Source organism: Pagrus major, chromosome 9 (genome assembly GCF_040436345.1).
Source record: "Pagrus major chromosome 9, Pma_NU_1.0".
In the NCBI taxonomy this organism is placed as follows: domain Eukaryota; kingdom Metazoa; phylum Chordata; class Actinopteri; order Spariformes; family Sparidae; genus Pagrus; species Pagrus major.
Genome location: NC_133223.1, coordinates 33,640,310 through 33,661,505, shown reverse-complemented (window position 1 = coordinate 33,661,505; position 21,196 = coordinate 33,640,310). Strand labels below are relative to the sequence as shown.

The window sequence follows — 21,196 nt, the reverse complement described above, 5'->3', positions numbered from 1 at the left end:
TCACAGTCTGTTACCAGTAATTGGGGAGCCACCAGTGTCTTTTGGATCATTCCAAGTCAGGATGGCCGACTCGTGGCGGATGCTCACTATTTCTGGAGGAGCAGGCGCCTCTGGCACATCTAGAGGATGCAGAGAAACACAATGATTGGAATGATTAGGAGAGAAGGTAAGAAATGAAAATACAAACTATAGCGAGCGTGAAAAGTCTTCACACGACTACAAGTGCCTCATCATGCTTTAATTGTTTTCATGAAGCATACTGTTCTTGCATATGAACATTACTCATTTTGATTTTCATTAAAATATTGTCCCTGCTCCTAAAAACTGAATTTCAAAAAGCTCATCTAACATACACTATGTATTTGAATCCGTTTCTATAAAAAAGAATGATAAACAATTAATAATAGTGGATAAAGATACATTGTCCATGCAGGTCCATTGGCATTTTTAAATTATGTGGCAATTAGGCAGGCAACAAACAAAAACAAAAAAAAACAACTTAACAAATCATCTGGCCTCACAACCATAACCCGATTTTCCTACAAGCAAGTAGGGTGAAGTAAAGTCACTCATTTAGGAAATTTTCTAGCAATCAGTAGCCATCTTGAAACAAGACTGAAAAAGGAAGATCACTAGAATCAAGAAAATGACACAGTAGACAAAAACAGTAGGTGCAAAAATGTAAACAAAGAAAAAATTAGGACGCAAGAGTTCACTAAATTACACTTTTAAAGTAAATATTATCGGAGCTTGGGCAAAACTTCTGACCACTTTAGTCATGTGACCATAATGTATTCTGAGTGTGACACTCACTGAATGGATGCTGTGCGATGACTGGGTCAGACCTCAGATACTCTCCAACCCCATACTTGTTCTCAGCAAACACTCTGAAGATGTACTCTATTCCATCGTGGAGCCTGATCACCCTCATGGTGGTCTTCTGAATAGCTGAAGCTACTGTGGCCCATTTGTTGTCTGTGGTCCTCCTTTTTTCAACGATGTAGTTGGACACCTCAGCACCACCATCATCTTTAGGTGGTGCCCACTCCAGGGTGATGCCGTCAGCGGTGATCTCGTCATACTTAATGGGCCCAGTGCAGATGCCAGGCTTGCCCACCACCTTCAGCTGGAACTTGCAGTCCTTGGAGCCGGCACTGTTCTTGACATTGATGTTATAGGTGTCAGCATCTCCTCTCTGGCAGTCTCTGATCAGCAGAGTCGTGACACCTTGAGACGCCTCCACGCACATCCGGCCTGTGTCTCCAACCAACATGCCACCTTTCTTCCAGGTGGCAGCTGGGTAGGGCACTCCAATGAGGGGGATGTTGATACGTTTGGTGCTGCCCTCCTTCACCACGCAGCAACCGTCATGCAGACTACTCAAGTTGCAGTCAGGAAGCACTGAAATACAAAGGAATGAGCTCATCAGAAAATGTTGTGCCCTAGCAAAACAAGGAACTATAACACTAGGTGGCATGAAGGCTGAGTCAGGCTGACTTCTTACCAAACTGGTCCTTGGCGACGACAGTGAGCTCAGTCGGTGGACCCTCTCCAGATTCGTTGAGTGCCTTGACTCTGAATGAGTACTCCTTGCCCTCAGTCAGCTCACCGATGGTGTGTGAGGTGTTCTTGCCCTTCATGACTTGCTGCCACTTCTCCTCGCCTTCGCTCTGCTCTAGGATGTAAGCTGTCACGTGGCTTCCGCCGTCACTGATGGGCTTCTTCCAGCCCAGGGTGATCGAGTTATTTGTAGTCTTCTGGGCTTTGAAGTCTGTCACTGGACCAGGTTGCTCTGAAGAGGCAGGACGGATGAGTTAAGACTGAGCATGTGTTTGTTCCCTCATCTCAGATTTGAATATAAAGGGAAGCTTTTTTCTTATTTTTGTTATACTATATCTTGGTCTTGGTCATTGATCTCGCCCATTAGTCTTAGTTTCAGTTCTTTTCATTTCATTCAATTGTCTTATTTGTTTACTAGCGCAGTTGCAGTCAGGGTAGTTGCTACCATTGTATCTAGTTAACACTTCATAGTTAAAACCATAAATATGAGTTTTATCTTAGTTGATGATTCTTAAACAGGATCTTACTCCTTGTTGTGTGGATAGGACTTTGATGTTGGGAATTAAAATGTACAAAATATACAGACAATATTTTAAAATAATAGCTGTTTATATTTCTAAACTTGGTTAAGGCCTTGGTTTAAGTTGGATCCTCTTATACTTACGTACAGAAAATAGTTGTATAATTTTGTTTACTGAATGATAAAATCAATTCTAATTTAGAAAACGGCAACAATGCCTTGTAGTTACCTGATGCTCTGACGCTGCCAGGTGTCTCACAGCCCTCTCCAATGCCATAGGCGTTTTCAGCCAGCACTCTGAAACAGTAGGCCTGTCCTGCCTCCAGGTTGGTGATCCTAAAGGAAGTTTTGGGGCACTCTGCAGAGACGCAGGTCCAGGCTTTTCTCTCAGCCAGACGTTTCTCTACGACATAGCTCTTGACTGGGCTGCCACCATCGATCAACGGGGCGTACCATGTGATGTAGGCGTGGTTTCTGGAGGTCTCCTTCACAGTCAGGTTCACAGGCGGTCCAGGAGTATCTGAAAGGGAGGAGAAACAGCATCTTTGGCTTAGAGCCTTTGCTACGTGAACTGAGATACATATTAGGTTGTAGATGCACGTCATGTAAGTTAAAATGGTTTCTCATCAGTTGCGGAGGAAATACAATATTTTGTATCTGTTTCTTCTCGGTGATACATTTGAAGATTCACAACTTCAGCAGATTATTTTCAACCTTACTGGTGATATTGATGACAATATTATTACATGATCTAATTCTGCTTTCCAGGAAGCATGGTTTGGGTGATTTGTATGCAAGGTTCAATTTGGACTACGTCTTGTTAAAAACAGAACACTTTTAGGATGTATGTTATCTATTATATTTCCTCATTATGTTTCTTACCAAGGACCTTGACCACAATGGTGTAACTCTTGGAGCCGCTGCTGTTCTCTAGCGTCAGGATGTATTTGCCGGCATCGTATCTGTTAATGTCCTCAACCATCAGGAAGGTGTCCCACTCCGATGTATTGATCATCAGGCCCTGCCTGTCCTTCAGGTTTGCGTCCATCTTCGTCCAAGTCACCTTCGGTGCTGGGCGTCCTCTCAGTGGGACATAGAGTCTCATTGTGACGCCAGCACGAAGAACCAAAGCCTTTCTTAGGTCAGCATCCAGCTCAGCTTCAGGAGCGACTGGAAGATAGACAGAAGATCACTTTAAATCATAGCTATAGCTGTAACTTATTTTCGGTTAACAGCAAAGTTGTATTAGCTAGAAAACACTTAGCATAAATTAATGTAGTTCAACAAGAATGTTGGTTATTATTGAGAACCTGTTATTTTATGCAAAAATTATTTGCAGCCTCAAATGAGTCATGATGCACATGGAAATATATTGGAAATGAATGACTGAGGCATTAACAAATATCTATGATGCTAGAATGTGGTGTGCAATGTAGAAGGCAATTGCTCGCTGAAGAAGATCAACTTTAGTGAGTTTTGATAGTTCGCTAAGTTAGCTAAATTAAATAATAGCTACCATACAGACCTGCCATGTAATGAGTCATCTATGTTTTCATGTATGTTCATTTTTACGATGAGTAGGCATTCTTTTTTTTTACTAATGTGATAATGCAAGGAAAATGTGTGGTTAGCAGGTTCTTAACAGTAGCTTATATGAAAAACGGTCCTAATTAGCCTGTTTCTGCTAATTTTATTTCATGATTCATTGAAACATGTTGTATGAACAGTCAGAGCATACTCAGGATGTCCTTGGCCATGTGGTTTCCAGGAACATCGCTGGGCTCACTGTAGCCAATCTTGTTGACAGCGGTTACTCTGAACTGGTACTCAGTGTTGTCCATCAGGCCAGTCATCAGGAATTTGGTGGCCTGGAGCTTCTTTGGGACGTTGCACTTGGTCCAATCCTCAGCTTCAGCTCGCTTACACTCAACCAGGTAGCCGATGATCTCACAGCCACCGTCGTATGCCGGTTTGGTCCAGCTAAGGCTGATGGAGCTCTTGGTGGAGTCCACCACCTTGGGGAAGGCAGGTGGTCCGGGAGGATCTGGAGAATTACAGTGACACATTCGTAATTATTTTCAGATTTAGTGGAAAATAATGTAGCAGCCGTGTCTGTTTGAAGCATTTTTTGCTTCATTTTTTTAGAAGTGATTTTTGAAACTGATACTTACAGACAGGGTCAACAGCCAGTGCAGCACTGGATGCATCGCTAGGTTTGCCCAAACCGGCCTTGTTCATGGCAATGACTCTAAATTCATACTCAGAGCCCTCAGTTAGCTGAGTTGCTTTAATAGTTCTGTCAATGACTGGCCGACGGTTGACCTTAGCCCAGGTCAGCTCAGTGGCTTCACGTTTCTCCACCATGTAGCCCAGGATCGTGGCTTTGCCGTCGTTGGCTGGGGCCTTCCAGCTCACTGTCATGGAGTCTTTAGTAATGGTGGTGATGACAGGCGGGTCACATGGACCAGGAACATCTGAAGGAAGAGATCCATGACAATCTCTCTTATCTCATCAACATTCAATATGTTGTTGATCAAGTTACATGATTAAATACTGGGATGATGAATCATTGGCCGTTTCACGTAACATTTTAAACACTCAAACTAGAATGTTGGATCATTTTAAAGATTAAGATTAAAAATGGATTTTTGTTCTTCAAATGATACACCTAAAATTTAAGAGCAAGTAGAACAATTTAAATGTATGTCAACAGTTTTAATAATTTACATTTTTCCAATCATGACAGACCTAAAGCATAATTCTTTTGAGGCGATATATTTTTTACTTTACTGTACTGTTCAAATAGACATCGGTGTGGCAACAGTTTAAAAAGTTTTTACCCAGTGGCAGCTAAAGGAACTGCAGCTCAGGGCGCTTCAGCTATAGAAGTCTGAACTTACCGTACGGGTTCTTGACCATGATGCCATCAGTCATTTTGGGGTCTCCAACACCATACTGGTTCTCAGCACTGACCCTGAACTGGTACTCATGCCCTTCAATGAGTTTCTCCACTGAGCAGTCGGTGAGGTGTCCATGGATATTGGCGGAGACAAGTGCCCAGTTGGCCCTGCTGGTCTCACGCTTCTCTATGATGTAGTTAGTGATCTCAGAGCCACCATCTGCAAGTGGAGGCTCCCATCGCAGCTTAACGCGATCAGCAAAGACCTTAGTAGATTTTACTGAGGCTGGAGGCCCTGGTCTATCTGCAGGGGAAAAGGTGGGAGGTTGGCATCTTTGTTTGATACGCATAAAATGCTTGCACAGACAAAATACTTCAGTTAAACGTTAGTAAATCTAACTTACCTAGAACCTTGACCTTGACAGTAGCGTACTTGCTTCCACTAATGTTCTCAGCTGTGATGGTGTAGTCTCCAGTCTCCTTCCTAGTGACGGAGTAGAGCTCCAGCAGATGGATATGTTTCTTCTGGACCATCTTCATTCCCTCAGCAAGGACCAGAGGCACTCCATCTCTCTTCCAGCTCACCTTGGGCAGTGGCTTGCCGAACACCTCAGCATCCAGGACTACATTCTCTCCAGCTTTAATCACGATCAGGTTCTTCATGTTGACGCCCAGGTCCACACGAGGAGGAACTTCACAGGAGAAGAGAAAGGAGAAAATGATCATTGCTTTGTCAATAATTTAATTTGTCGATCATATTTTTCTTTTCGGTGTGGAGCTGTACCATTCTCTGCAATGACAGGGATGGGATCGGACAGCTCGGACGGTAGGCTGATGTTGATAGCGGTCTTAGCGATGACTCTGAACTGGTACTGTGCGCCCTCCTCCAGGCCGGTCACCACGTAACTCTCAGTCTGGATGTTCATACAGTTGGCATTGCAGCGTGTCCACTTCTCCTCTGGAAGCTTTGTGTATTCCATGTAGTAACCAATCAGCTTGCTGCCACCATCATGCTGGGGACGGCTCCAGACCAATGAGACAGAACTCTTGGTCACATCCATGGGCTCAGGTTTGCCTGGTGGGTCTGGATGGAAACAAAGGATTGTAAACTTAATTATGCTGTCTGAACAAGAGAGAAGGTTGAGGTTGAGCGATCCAGAGTTCATACATGGTTGGTCTGAAAATTCAATTTCTCATGTAGCAATATGGGTTCAAACAGATCAGTCAATTAAAGCTCTATATAAAAAATAACTTTAATACCAAGGCTTCTCTTCAGTCACCTTAAGATTGTGACCTTATTTCATTATCCCAGGACAAGAAATTATGCTCATTCTTTTTACTTTACATACTTTTTCAATTTTAATTGAAAAAAATACAGTCAAATAATTTTGGGGGGTATTTGGTAAAGTTACTCTAAAATTTTCAGAATGCCGCAGAGGACTGGGGTTAAAGATGATTTACATTTTATGTTCTTGTGAAACACATTCTCTTGATCTCACCAAAACAATTTTTTTTGTAGTGATGCTCAATTGGAAGTGTAAATTCCACTTCCAATTGAGCATCACTACAAAACAAAAATGTAGTTTTCCTGTTTTTCTTTAATCTAACTTTTTTTTAACATTACAACAGGATGTCATAATAAAGTTAAGGACATGTTCGTACCAACAGCATTCCTGGCGGTGATAAAGTCCGTCTGTTTGCAAGGTTTGCCCTGTCCAGCCATGTTGAGTGCAGACACCCTAAAGGTGTACTCCAGACCCTCAATTAGGCCGGTGCAGGTGTACTGTGTGGCTTTGATCACAGACTCATTGGCCTTGACCCACAGAAGGCTATTCCTTTCCTTCTTTTCAATGCAATATCCAGTGAGGGGGGAGCCTCCATCGCTGCTTGGACGCTCCCATGACAGGATGACAAAGTCCTTGTTGACCTTGTTGATCTGGAGGTTTCTGGGCTCGCTAGGAGGATCTTTAGGGAAAAACAGAAAAGTTAACAGAAAGTGACATATTGGTTATAATGGTTTCCAGTAATTGAGTTGAAAATGAAATGTTTTGGCTCAGACTCACCAAATGGATATCTGGCGATCATCTTCTCAGAGTAGATGGGCTCGGAGATGCCAAACCTGTTCTCAGCACGGACTCGGAAGCCATATTCTTTGCCAGTTGTCAGTTTGGTCATTCTAAAGCTGGTTTTGGTGCAGGATGAGGACACGGTGATCCAGTCGCCCTGGCTGACATCACATTTTTCTACAATATAGTTGGTGATATTGCTGCCACCATCCTCTTGTGGGGAGTTCCAGAGCAGCGTACAGGCGTCAATGTCCTGTTCAGTGATCTCCAGAGGAGCTTCAGGTGGTCCAGGGATGTCTGTAGAGACACGGCAGATGACTCATTAACGATGGGAACGACACACTTAATCAATGATCTTTTATTCAACATTCATGTTTTAAGTATCATCTGTATCTTTTCAATTTAGAACCAGCGTCTATTTTTGAAACTGACCCATGACGATGATTTTGAGGATCTGGTTGATCTTGCCGGTGCTGTTCTCTGCTGACAGGCTATAGTAGCCACTGTCCTTTCTCGTCACGTTCTTAATGATAAGCGTGCAGGTCGTCAGCGTCTTTACGACAGACAGGCGATCAGAAGTGAGCACATCCTCACTTCCCTGCTTCCACTTGCAGAAGGGAGCAGGTTTACCCGCTACAATGGCCTCAACCACCATCTTGGTTCCAGCTCTGACTGTCACAGTGTCAGGCATGATGACTTTAGGAGCCACTGGGGGAAAGAAGAAACACCAAAAGTTACTTCAGTGATTAAATAGATTATTTCAACCTTTTTATTTAATTCATCAGGAATTATCAATAACTGTATTGTTCTAGCTTCAAAGTTATATATTTGAGGTACTACCAATCGGTTACTATAAACTGAGGTAGACCATTGCAGGCAGTCCACTTACTGAGTTGTTCCTTGACCTCAAACACTCCCTCTGCCTCTCGGGCCAGGCTAACTCCCACTGAGTTTCTGGCTGCCACTCTGAACTTGTACTTCTTTCCTTCCTTCAGACCAACCACCACAATGGTCAGGTCTTTGACCACAGAGTAAGGTGTCCACTTGTCCTCTGGCGCACCCTCCTCCTGGTAGTCCACCACATAACCGTTGATCTTGGCTCCTCCATCTCTTAGTGGCTTCAGCCAGCCCAGTGTGGCGCTGTTCTTGGTGATCTCCAACACGTCCATCTTCTTTGGAGGGTCTGGCTCACCTGAATGCAACAAACAGTAGGTGTTAGGAGGAATGAAAAACTAAAACTAAAAAGTTAGATGAACACAGGGAATGGCATGCTAAACCTTATTCACACAGTCTCTGGTGACACTCACTGATAGGATCAACAGCCAGGTATGACTTGGGCGAGTCCTGTGGAACTCCAATGCCGTACTTGTTGCAGGCCATGACTCTGAAGTAGTACTCAATGCCAGGCGTCATGTTGGTCACCTTGAAGCTGGTCTTCTTCAGGTCCTCTATGCACTTGGTCCAGGTCTTCCTATCCACCTCACGTTTCTCCACAATGTAGTTGAGGATGGGGCTGCCACCGTCATTCTCTGGTGGCAACCAGGCCAGCTGAGCTGTTGTCTTGGTGATGTTGGTTGCCTCGAGGCCACCAACGGGACCGGGAGTATCTGTTAACAATGAATTTAAAAATCATTATGACTGTACAGTTTTCTTACCAGTGAAAACTGTTGCTACTTTTTGTGCTGTCATTTGAATCCTGTCATAGTTTTTCTGTTTCTTACCAAGGACTTTGACACGGACGTACACAGCTTTCTCTCCAGCTGAGTTGGACAGAGTCAGCGAGTATCTCCCAGAGTCCTCTCTGGTGCTCTCTGGGATGACCAGGAAGGACATGGTGTCAACCTGGTCCACATGGCCTCGGCGGATTACATTGTCCACACCCATGCGCTTCCAAGTAACCTTTGGGGCGGGCCTTCCTCTGATCACAGCGAAAAGCCTGATCGGACAGCCGGCCCTGACAGCCAGACCTTTCCTCAGACTGGCATCTAGGTCAATCTCTGGAGCCTCTGTTGTCAAAGAAAAATTGATGTTAAGATTATTAGAAGATTTTTAATATTTACTACTACTACCACCTTATGTAATACAATGGATTTATTAAGGTACGTTCTCTGTTGGCTTTAGTAGCTTTTTATTCTTACCCAGGATCTCCTTGGGGAACACAGCCTCCTTCAAGTAGGCATGGCGTCCCCAGCCCACCTGGTTTTGGGCAGACACCTTGAATTCATACTCCAGCTTCTCATCCAGCTGATTGATGGTAAACTCTGTGAGCACCAATGGGCCACGGGTGTCAATTCTCTTCCAGCCCTCTGTGGGCTTTTCAGGGTCTGCCTCGCTTTTCAGCCTCAGGTCTAGGCTGTAGCCGATGATGGGAGCGCCACCATCGTATACAGGTTTAGACCAGGACAGGGTGATAGAGGTCTTGGTGCTGTCACCCACCTTCAGGAAGGCAGGGGGGCCAGGGGGTTCTGCGGGTAGAGACAGTAAAACACATTTAACAAATACTTAAACTTCCAAGACACAGGCACAAGGCTGGGAAAGTCCATCTTTGACATCTTTTTCTTTGCATGTTCTCTGGCCTGGGCACAAATCTGAAGAACATGTTTCAAGACATAAGCTAAACTCTGACAGTAACTTGGTACTTACCGATGGGATCTTTAGCTGCAACTGGTCTGCAGGGTTTGCTGGGCTCTCCCAGGCCAACCTCATTCTCAGCCTTCACTCTGAACTGGTATTCATGGTTGGGAATCAGGTTGGTGACTTTCATGCGTCTCTCAGAGATGGGGCTCTTGGTGCATGGTACCCAGCGCACCGCCCTCTTCTCTTTCCTCTCCAGGATGTAGCCAGTAATTGACTTTCCTCCATCATTCTCAGGAGGAGCCCAGACAACGGTCATCTCATCTTTACTCACCTGGATCACAAAAATATTAACAGTGTGAGTAACAGAGAAACTTGTTTTTACAACTAGGTTCTATGCTTGGTACTTGGTAAGTGAGCTCATTGTAGAAAAACCTATGAATATGGAAGTCGTTTACTTACCTTGGTGACCTCAGGGGCATCAGGAGGTCCAGGTTTGTTGAACTGAGTCTTGACTGTAACGGGCTTGCTCTCCATAGCAGGGCCTGTTCCCATCTTGTTTTCAGCCCTCACTCTGAAGATGTACTCGTTGCTCTCCACCAGACGAGTGACATTACAGTATGGTGTGACCACAGAGGCTGAATATGTAGACCAGACCATCCTCCTTGTCTCGCATTTCTCCAGGATGTAGCTGTCCACCTCGCAACCTCCATCATCCTCTGGAGCATCCCAGACCACCCTGCACTTGTCAGATCCGATGCCAGTAATCCTGAGGTTCCTCACCGGGCCAGGGACATCCAGGACATTAACGTTGGCATATGCTGTGAAGGTGCCAGCTGAGTTGGTGGCAGTAATAATATACTTTCCGGTGTCACTACGTCTGGACTTGGTCATAAGGAACTTGGAGTAGTCAGGGCCAGTCTCATAGCTGAGTCTGGGGTTGTCTCCAACAGCCTTGTCTTTCAACCATTTGACCTCAGGCTGGGGCTTTCCTCTCAGGGCGGCCTCCATTCTCACTGATTCTCCAACCTTCACTGTCAAAGTTCCTGCTAGCTTGAGGTCAATGACGGGCTTCTGGATCTCCTCCTTCACCAGAATATCTGCAAGCTTCACCCAACCACTCTCACCTCCCTCATTAACAGTCTGCACCCTGGATAACAAATGATAAACATAGTTATTTGAAAGTAATTTACATATTATTGAGCAATACTCAAAGAGCACAGCAACCTTTTAAAATAAGAATATAGTAACTTGCCTGAAGGTGTATGTCTGGTTCTCTACGCATTTGTCAGCCAGGAAGAAGGTGTCAGTGTGAATGCCGGTGGTGAGCTTCTGCCACTCCTCAGCATCTTTGGCTTTGCACTCAAGGTTGTAGGACAGATTGGGGCTGCCACCATCATAGTCAGGTCTCCTCCATGTCAGATGGACATGGTGCTTACCAATGTCAGTGACTTTGAAGTTCTCAGGCTCACCGGGCTTCTCGAGGGGGTCAATGGCCAGCAGAGGAGTCTTGGTCTCCACAGAGGGTCCCAGTCCAATCTTGTTTACAGCACAGACACGGAACAGATACTCATGCCCCTCCATCAGCTTGGCTTTGATCTTGCGATTGGTGCAGCTGGAGGAAATCATGGACCACATGCTAATGCTGGGCTCACGGCACTCCACAATGTAGTTGGTGATCTCGGATCCACCGTTGTCCTTTGGCGCCTCCCAGTTGATCATGCATGAGTCTTTGGTGGCATAAGTCACATGCAGATTCTGGCAATGGCTGGGTCTGTCTAACACATTTACTGTGATGGTGCAAGAGGCCTCACCTCCCTCATTTGAAGCCTTCAAGGTGTATTTGCCATAGTCAGTTCTTGTGGCCTCCTTGATCCTCAGGTGGACAACAGGGAAGTTCTGAATGATGGTGACACGTTTGCTGTTCTCCAGAACGTTCTCCTCCTTAGACCAAAGCACTTCGGCGTCAGGACGGGCTTTGATGTAACCGATGATGTTGATGTTGTGTCCAGCACGCACAGTGACACGCTCACGGCAGGTGGCCTCCATCTCAATCTCTGGGGGGATGAGGATATCCTGAGCAGTGATGGACTTTGGAATTTCTCTGGGCTCTCCATCTCCAATCATGTTTGAGGCATAGACTCTAAATCTGTAAGTCATGCCTTCTTCCAGACCTTTCACCCTGTAGGCACACAGTTTGATGAAGTCATCTAGGTTCACTTTTTTCCATTCTTCAGTGTCCGCCTTCTTCATTTCCACAGTGTACCCCAGGATGGGGCTGCCTCCGTCTTTGTTGGGTTTGGTCCACACCAGGTCAGCTGTGTTCTTGCTGTAATCCTTAACTTTGGGGTTGACAGGGGGGCTGGGAACAGTGATGGGCCTGCAGGGCTTGCAGGGGTCAGAGATGGGAGAGGGGCCACTGTAGCCAGCAATATTCTCAGCAAACACTCTGAACTCATACTCGCTGCCCTCGTACAGGCCAAGGACTCTGTACTTCATGTCCTTGTAGGGTTTCTTGTTGACACGGATCCATTTTCCTCCCAGGTGCCTGCGCTCAATGATGTAGCCACTGATCTGGCTGCCACCATCAGACAAGGGCATGGTCCAGCTGAGCGTAACTGCATCCTCTGCAATATCAGAGACCTGTGGCTTACCAGGTGGGCTGGGTGGCATGAAGGTGTGCTCAGCGACAGTAGGCTTGCTCTCCAGAGGAGCGCCAGTACCCATCTTGTTCTCAGCACGAATGCGAACAACGTACTCTGCTCCCCTCTGCAGGCGGTTGATGTTGAGACTAGTAGCAAGGCTGCCAGAGCTTACACCTCCCCAGGTCTCCTTGTTGGACTCTCTCTTCTCTACGATGTAGTTGGTAATAGGGCTACCGCCGTCATCTTTGGGAGGACGCCATTCAATCATCATGGAGTCTGGAGTGACCTCCAGGATGTCAACAGGTCCAATAGGAGCAGCGGGCACATCCAGGACAGTTACGTTCAAGGCCACTGTCTTGGTTCCAGCTGGGTTGGACACAGTGAGCAGGTAGATGCCTGTGTGGTTCCTGGTGCACTCATTGATGCTGAGCACAGTCGAGAAGTTGTCAGTGTCAATCTTAACATTGCCCTCGCTGGTAATTTCCTCTCCTTCGATGGACCACTTAGCAGTAGGAATGGGTATTCCTCTCATGATAGCTGGCAGCCTGATGGTGGTGCCGGCCTTAACAATGATGCCTTCAATGAGCTTAACATCAACCTCAACAATTGGAGGCACTGTGGACATGCAGACAGAGGACGTTACAATGTGCTACCACAGTCATTATGTTCAAACACACCTAACCTCTGTTAACTGAACAAACAGCCTACCAAATAGAGCTGCATCTATGGCATCTTTGCTCTGAGCACCAGCTTTGTTATATGTTATATGTCTTATATAACAAGAGCTACATCTGCACCAATGTTGATGCTACAGAAACGATTGGTGAATTTAAATTGCAAATATAAACTGAAAAATTATGTATCCATCATAAGCAATGTACAGTATGTTTTTTGTTTTTTTTCATGGATCTCACCTAGTTTCTCCTGGCAAAGGATAGGCACGGTGGTGTCGGGTCTGCTGAGGCCAATGGCGTTCTCAGCCCTCACTCTGAAGCGGTAAGTCTTTCCTTCCTCCAGGCCAGTCACATGACTCTCAGGGATGCTGACGGTTTTCCACTCGTCCCACTCCCTCTCTCCCTCTTCCTGATACTCCACCAGGAAGCCTGTGATCTCACTTCCTCCATCGCGTTCAGGCCAGTTCCAGACCAACCACACCTCAGTCTTGTCCACGTCGTCATGGTGCAGGTCTTTGGGAGGGCCAGGAGGGACTAAAAAAAGAGACATTTAGACTAGATCTGGTGGGTTTGAGCATTAACAACATACACTGCACCTTCCTTGCTCCTGATTCCCAATAGGTTTGCTTTTTGAGTAACAAATGATTTTAAGAAGGAAAATCCATTGAAAATGTTGGCACAAAATCTACAATTTCGTGGAAATCGGAAAAACCTTTACCAATTAGTGAAAATACCCAAATGTGTGCACTAAAATGTCTTTTTTGTTTTGCTGTTGCACTCCCCTGAAAATTATATACATCTCAAGAGGTTTATCCTGTGAGTAATAACTGAATATTTTCTTTTTATTTGTTTTCTATATGTTAAAACATACATCAGCTTAAAGTACTCACAGAGTGGGTTCATTGCCTTGATGGCCTTTGGGGTCTCAACGTATTCGCTGCGGCCATACTGGTTCTCAGCAGCAACTCTGAATGAGTAGGATGTGCCCTCCATCAGGTGCTTCAGCATCATACTGCGTTTCTTGGATGTGGAGCAGACAGGGACCCACTGAGTGGATGCTGTATCTTTTTTCTCCACCACGAAGTTAGTGATGCGAGTACCGCCATTGTCCTCTGGGTCCTTCCAGGACAGGTAGGCGGAGTCACTTCTGACGTCAGACACCCGGAGGTGCTGGATGGGACCAGGTTTGTCTAAAGAGAACATTTGAGGATCATCACAACACTGTTGAGTTTGACTTTCTTTTGGAGCCAGATACAAAATGAAATTAACTTAATATCACATCAATCCCAGTGAAGACTGACTATCCTCACTTAACTGTCCAGATTCAAAAGTGTAGAATCACACTCATATATTCAAGCTTGAACCCTTTGTCCTTGGTGTTATTCTTACCAAGGACTAGGACGGTGCAGATGGCTGTCTTGGATCCAGCCGGGTTCTCCACAGTTAGGGTGTAGTCTCCACAGTCACCACGGTTACAGAACCTCATCTCCAGCTTGGTGCCTGCCTGGTTGGTTTCAATGTCAGCTCTGGTGGGCACCTCAGCATCATTCTTCTTCCAGTTGACAGTGGGGAATGGGACACCTTTGATGGTGGCGATCAGTGTGATGTGAGTGCCAGCCATGGCCTTCACCTCGCGGGTCATTCCCGCATCCAGAATCAGCTCTGGGGGCTCTGATGGTGACAATGGTGTAGGACACAAGAGACATTAACAGGTGAATTAGTGAGATTGACTGGTCATTAACACTGTAAATATCACATTTCATGAATGGAGCACTTCTTAAATCGGAGTAACAAGCTGGTTCATATCATATTGAACTACTGATATGACGACTCACCAAGCCTGTCCTGCACTCTGATTGGTTCCAACAGGTTAGCGGGGTCAGACTCTCCGGCAGCGTTCACAGCCATGACTCTGAAGCGGTACAGACAATCTTCATCCAGGTTGATCACCTTAAACTTGGTCTCCTGGCAGGAGTCTGGAGTCTGGTTCACCTGAGGACAGCAGCAGGACAAGAGTCCCATATGACATTTCACTCAGATTTAGAATCTGTGTCATTAAATTCAAAAGGATGAATCTCTTCCGGGCAGCAAATTTCATGGTAATCGGCCTGTTAGATTTCGTGGTCATTGGACAACCACCTCACCTTGGACCACTCCTCCTCTCCAGCTTTCTGGAACTCCAGCAGGTAACCGAAGATCTTTCCTCTGCCGGTGTCGGTAGGTGGCTTCCAGGACAGAGTCACTGACTCCTTGGTGAAGTCAATGGCCTGGAAGTTTACGGGTGGACTGGGTTTCACTGTGACAAAGGACAGGAGGGAATCATTATAGTGGGTGGGAACACTAAAAGCAACAAAATGAAATGTTGTTGTAAGAGTTGAACCTTACCAATGGGATCTTTGGCGAAGACAGGTTTGGATGGTGGGCTTGGGTCTCCGGCTCCCACCACATTCTCAGCACTGACTCTGAATTCGTACTCACAACCTTGCAGCAGTTCGGTCACCCAGTACTCCACCTTTGGATAGATTCTCTCTGTGTTGCAGCGAACCCACCTGAAAGCAGAAGTTTTAACAACATTTGAGCCACTGACACACATGTTTTGTCATTTATTTTGCAGCCGTACTATTTCACGTTTGTAAGGGTGAAGGTGAAAGTCAGTTGTTTTTTTTTTGTGTTATCTCAATGTATCAACTACATTAACTCATTATCTGGAAAGATAAAGCTCTGTTTTAAAAAGTCCTTATCCCAAGATACTAAGATTACATAGTTATGTGTGCATTAGAGACAAGTTGACATGGGAAAATAACCTCCTAGCAATTTTAATAATCAACTAATTTAGTTTAGGTTATTAATGAAGCAAAAAAGCCAACCAATCTTCTTTGTGTGGACCTGCTGCTTTTCTCTGTTTTATATCAGCATTGCACAAAAGACATGCTTGAGTGAAGGTAAAGACATCATGTTAAAATATTACTTTGGCAAGAGTGAAATTTCCCTATATAAATAGTACAGTAGTAGTACATAAATATCAATAGTAGTATCAAGTATCAAAAGTAAATCGCCCAGCCCTATCTGGTGTGTATCAGACTTGATATTTGGCATTTTACTGAATGTGGGAATCTTTTTTTTGTTTTTTAAATCATTGCTAATTAAATAAATCAATTCATTAAATTAAAAAGATGCACCACTATGGTTCTCAGGAATCTGCAAAGTACCTAGTAACTTAAGTCATCAAATGCATGTAGTGGAGTAAAAAGTACAATATTTGCCTCCAAAATGTAGTGGAGTGAAGGAGGAAATTGGAAATACTTAAGTGAATTACAAGTACCCCAAATTTTTACTTAATTACAGTGCTTGAGTAAAAAATCTTCACCTTCCAAACTACAGAACTACCGTTTGTGTTTGTGTTTGTGTTTGTGTACCTGTTGGCCTTGGTCTCCTTCCTCTCCACAATGTAGCCTGTGATTGGTTTTCCTCCATCGGCAGGTGGCTCCCAGCTGATGAGGGCAGAGTCATGGAAAACTTCCTTCACTGTGGGCTGTTTAGGAGCGTCAGGCACCTCTGCGATTAAAACAAACATGGTACCACTGATCAGATACTGTGGGATGTATCAACTTCTGTGTCGCTCTCTGTTTGAACATCTCTGAATTTTCCTGTTGCAGGTCTTCAGCGTGTTTGTCAAGACTTACTGAACACGTCTCTAGCCTTGGTCTCTGCAGACAGCAGCGGGTCACTGATGCCATAGATGTTCTGAGCCATGATCCTGATGATGTATTCACGACCCTCGATCAGTTTGGGCACCTGAAAAAACAGACAGCAGGAATCATCCGTTAGGACTGAGAAGTTACAGCCAAGTTTTTGACTGTGTGTTTAAGACCTTGTGGGACTGAAATGTATCTGTACAACTTAAAACATCAAGTACTGACATCAAATTTTAAAAAAATAATATATTTTTAAAATTCTTCATCTTGTTGACTTTTTCTTTTATCGGATAAGCACTGTTTTCAGATCACTTCTAAACTAATACTGTAACATCGTTAGTATCTATATTTTTTTAGGCAATAATTTGTAATATCACCTTGTCATGTTAGGAGGAGGCATATTAGGACAAATTCAATTAGATAGCCCCAATTTTAAAAACATATATAACCTAACATATATCTATCTATATATCTATATCTATATATACATATATATATATATAAATTATAGAATTTTACAATGCATACAAAATTGATTTTTGTTTATTTGAGGAGTAATAAAAAAATAGATTTGCAAAACCTGACTTCATCCAATGTTCAGATTTTCTGTTCTGGAAATACATTTTTAATCATTTGCATATTTACCATTATATTAAGATAACTTCTAAACGGCATCTGGAACATAATCTGTATTTACATTTATAGTTTATGAACCTGTTGGTCAGTTATTTCCGTTCTCCGGGTCTCTTTTCTTGTTGAAAACTTCAGAATTTTTGTTACTAAATTGTCAATAGTCTACATCTGCCAGACTTTCAACAAATCCTCTACATTTTCTGTAGTTAAACTGTCTTTTCCTGTGAGCATTTCAGCACTGATCTGCTCACCCTGCAGGAGGTTCTGGTGCAGGATGAGGTGACAGGCATCCACAGGTCTCTGTTGGTGTCTCTCTTCTCGATAATGTAGTTGGAGATGGCGCAGCCTCCGTCGTCCAGTGGAGGGTTCCAGGAGATCACCATGTAATTCCTGTAGACCTCGTTGAACACAACAGGGCCCTCTGGAGGCTGAGGACGGTCTGACAGGAGGAAGCATTCATACAGGTGACTCTCCAGATACATTTGATAACAAAAAAACCCAAAAAAACCCTAACCTTGATTTTCATTTTGTTTTAGAAACTGGAAAATCTTTCAGTGTGGTACATAGAGTAGTTACAACATCTGTCCATCATTTAAGCTTTAAATTTCACGTTATATGCAAACCAGCTTCTTCTTCCTCTTTTTTCTCTCTAGATTTTGTATTTCCCAACTATTATATCCCTCATTTCCATTGTTTTCCCAAAAAGCTTGCTAAAGATGTACACTGAAGGTGATTTATTTTTCATGCTCTCCACATTGATTTTACATTCATTCAGCTTAGGTGGTGCCTAAAACCACCACCAAAGTCTTATTTTGGTAGGAAAACCCTGATTCATTGGATCCATTGTATGCTTCACACTTCGTGTCAGTTTTTTGTTTTCTACCAAATCTGGAACTGATAATCCTGTACTTTTATCTCTACATCCTTCATCTTGCTTTATAATCTGTCCTGAGATGTGACAGAGATATTGCTGCAGATTTGTTTTAAGCGTCTGAGATCTCATTCTACAAATACAAAAAACTTTGGTGTTGATTTCTGAAACACTGAAACCTGTATGGGAATTATTTGCTGTGAGTTTTATTGGAACAGCAACTCACCGACCACAGTGATGGTGCAGAGTCCTGTGCGCGTTCCGGCGGCGTTCTCCAGGTTGACGCAGTAGCGGCCGCTGTGTTCTCTCTTAGTCTTGCTGATGTTGAGGCTGAGGTGGCGAGCAGTGCTGTGGAAGCCGATCTCTTCGTCCGCCTTCAGCTCCTCGTCGTTCTTTGTCCAGGTGATAGTCGGGGTCGGTTTGCCGCTGTAGCGTCCAGACAGCGTGCAGCTGTCTCCCACCTTCACCATCATCTTGTCCCTGAAGTCCAGGTCCAGATTAGGTGGTTCTGAAGGGAGAGGGGAACGATGATTGGAAAATTTGGGAAAGGTTTCAACATTTTTTTTTATTCCTTGGTCTGTTTTTATAATCTGTATGTGATGTTTTGATGCATGATATATTATGAGTTAATTAAGATATAAATAAGTAAATTGGTTACTGAGTGTACACACACAATTCAGGGTGTCTGCAGGTATAAGACAATGAATTGTAATGCTTTTTAAGATCTTTCAAAGATAATTTTGAACCAAATGATCTTTTTCTTATTCCAATCATTGCAGGTAAGAATAAAGGTGAGTAGTATTTATGAGGTCCCGTGCAGAGGTAGAAGGTTTTCGGTCATTCTTTATCCTCCACATACCATGCACAGTCAATCACTCACAGGTCGACTGCTCAGGTAAAACACAGTCTGTTTAAATCACAGCATCACTGGTGCAAATGTTAAATATAAACCAGTGTGTTCCTGCTGTTGTTGATGACAAATCTGAGCAAGTGTTTGTCAGTGCATGAGTTTTTCATAAAATAAAGGAGGGTGTTCGTGTTGCGTCACTCACCGAGCTCGTCCTTGCACTGGACAGGTTTGGTGGCGAAGGACGGTTTGCCCTGTCCTACGTGGTTGACAGCAGAGACTCTGAACTCGTGGCTCGAGCCATCCTTCAGCCCTGTCAGTGTGAACTTTCTGTCCATCAGCTTGTCCTTTTCACCTATCCTTGTAAAGTTGTCCCGGCCAATCATGCGGGACTCGAGGATGTACTCGGTCACCTCAGCACCGCCATCGTACTTTGGTGGCCTCCAGGTGACGGAGATGGAGTCCTTGGTAACAGCAGTGATGATCAGGTCCTCTGGACGCTCCGGGACGGCTGGAGGAGACACAAACAGGATGAGATGTATTAAAATACACTTCCTGTGTGATCATTTTTTTTAGCCATAGCCTGTATAAAGAAGTAGATGTAGCTCTTTACTGACTGTTCACTGATATAGTGATATATATTATGTCTGACTTACAGATGGGGTCCTTGATGAGAACCATCTTGTCGGTTTCGATGAAAGGTCCCATGCCGATGATGTTCTCGGCTGCGATCCTGAAGAAGTAGCCCTTGCCATCAAGGAGTCCCTGCACTACGGCGTTGTTCCTGGTCACTGTGTAGGACACAGACGTCCAGCCCATGCGGTCCGACTCCCTCTTCTCGATGATGTAGTTGGTGATGGCTGAGCCACCATCATCCTCAGGGGAGTACCACGTCAGCTTGCAGGAGTCGTTGGTCAGATTCTCGCCGGCGAAGGGGAGACCGACTGGTCCGGGGACATCTGATTGGAGGAGGGAAGGGACAGAAAGCCAGAAACTTCAGATCAAATGTAGCAACCTAACTCTCAAGGATTTAATATATTATTTCATTGTAAGGCTATATCACTCAGCCCTAGTCTTAGCTCTTAAGAATCCCTTGATCGTTCTGGTGAGGTTGACTCACCCAGGACCTCAACGATGACTGCCTTCTTCCTCTCTCCTCCCTCGTTCTTGGCGCTCAGTGTGTAGATGCCCTGGTGCTGGCGTCTGCAGTTCTTGATAACCAGCGAATTGGAGATGCCCGTCGTCTCCACCACGGCCTCTTTGGGTACCTCAGCGTCGTCACGGCACCAGTTTATCTGCGGGGCAGGTTTACCGGACACGTAGGCAATGATGCGGATTGTGGCACCGGCGTGGACCACGATCTTCTCTTTCACTGAGGCGTCCAGGTCCATCTCAGGAGCAACTGGAGAAGAAAGTTATGATTTGTGTTAAAAAATTAAAAAATGTTATCATCAGAAACAACACTTGACACATCCACACTTCCTGCTCTTAGGTGGACCAGATTCTTACTTGTTCTGTCTTTGGTCTCAATCAGCTCGGACACGAATCCTGGTTCTCCGACTCCGGCGGCGTTCACAGCTTTGACTCTGAAGCGGTACAGACCGCCTTCCTTCAGACCGGCCACCACGAACTTGGTTCCTCTGATCTCTGTGTCCTTTGCCTGAAGAGAGACAAAAAGAAAATCAACAATTACATTCTGGAGCTTTGCTTGTGCTAAAAAAGTAAAATTAGTAATTATGAAGTTTGAAGGATTGTTGTTGGTTGTCAAAGCAGTTAATGTCTGCAGCTTCATATTTTATGAAGTGGTTATGCTAATGTTCTGAGGAAACTCTCCAGCCAAAAGTTAAAAAGGATGATGTGGATGGATTACATGTTTGAAGCTGTACAGTTTTAAGTTCTTTGCTGATACATATACAATATATATTTTTTTACCTTCTCCCAGCTCTCCTCTGTCTCAGGCTCCTGCTCCTCCTCAGCGTCACTCAGCAGCAGTTTCCTCTGAGCTTTCTTCTCCTCCTCCTCCTTGTTCACCTCCTTGAACTCCACGATGTAGCCCGTGACCTTTGACCCTCCGTCCACCAGAGGAGGGATCCACTCCAGCTCCACCGTCGACTTTGTCCAGTCCGTCACCTTTGGCATCGGGGGCCCGGGAGGCGCTGATCACACACACACACACACACACACACACACACACACACACACACACACACAC

The 21,196-nt window shown here is 44.7% G+C and overlaps 1 protein-coding gene across 1 annotated transcript in view; it reads right to left on the bottom strand.

The window, feature by feature from the left end:
* The window catches only part of ttn.2 (titin, tandem duplicate 2), a 196,760-nt gene that overhangs the window by 48,608 nt on the left and 126,956 nt on the right, over positions 1-21,196 (bottom strand). The window contains exons 177-211 of the mRNA XM_073473204.1: positions 20,917-21,140; positions 20,494-20,644; positions 20,105-20,386; positions 19,641-19,943; positions 19,190-19,495; positions 18,364-18,645; positions 17,518-17,705; positions 16,622-16,733; positions 16,355-16,493; positions 15,324-15,487; positions 15,083-15,234; positions 14,774-14,930; positions 14,328-14,609; positions 13,829-14,128; positions 13,179-13,472; positions 10,875-12,879; positions 10,082-10,769; positions 9,689-9,953; positions 9,184-9,510; positions 8,767-9,051; positions 8,353-8,652; positions 7,935-8,237; positions 7,478-7,753; positions 7,043-7,342; positions 6,642-6,944; positions 5,764-6,063; positions 5,384-5,671; positions 4,981-5,283; positions 4,252-4,554; positions 3,819-4,124; positions 2,963-3,250; positions 2,310-2,600; positions 1,505-1,792; positions 814-1,401; positions 15-119 (exon numbers count right to left, since the gene is read on the bottom strand). Of these exons, the coding sequence (XP_073329305.1) occupies positions 15-119; positions 814-1,401; positions 1,505-1,792; positions 2,310-2,600; positions 2,963-3,250; positions 3,819-4,124; positions 4,252-4,554; positions 4,981-5,283; positions 5,384-5,671; positions 5,764-6,063; positions 6,642-6,944; positions 7,043-7,342; positions 7,478-7,753; positions 7,935-8,237; positions 8,353-8,652; positions 8,767-9,051; positions 9,184-9,510; positions 9,689-9,953; positions 10,082-10,769; positions 10,875-12,879; positions 13,179-13,472; positions 13,829-14,128; positions 14,328-14,609; positions 14,774-14,930; positions 15,083-15,234; positions 15,324-15,487; positions 16,355-16,493; positions 16,622-16,733; positions 17,518-17,705; positions 18,364-18,645; positions 19,190-19,495; positions 19,641-19,943; positions 20,105-20,386; positions 20,494-20,644; positions 20,917-21,140 (11,448 nt within the window). The remainder of the gene's footprint in view (positions 1-14; positions 120-813; positions 1,402-1,504; positions 1,793-2,309; positions 2,601-2,962; positions 3,251-3,818; positions 4,125-4,251; positions 4,555-4,980; positions 5,284-5,383; positions 5,672-5,763; positions 6,064-6,641; positions 6,945-7,042; positions 7,343-7,477; positions 7,754-7,934; positions 8,238-8,352; positions 8,653-8,766; positions 9,052-9,183; positions 9,511-9,688; positions 9,954-10,081; positions 10,770-10,874; positions 12,880-13,178; positions 13,473-13,828; positions 14,129-14,327; positions 14,610-14,773; positions 14,931-15,082; positions 15,235-15,323; positions 15,488-16,354; positions 16,494-16,621; positions 16,734-17,517; positions 17,706-18,363; positions 18,646-19,189; positions 19,496-19,640; positions 19,944-20,104; positions 20,387-20,493; positions 20,645-20,916; positions 21,141-21,196) is intronic.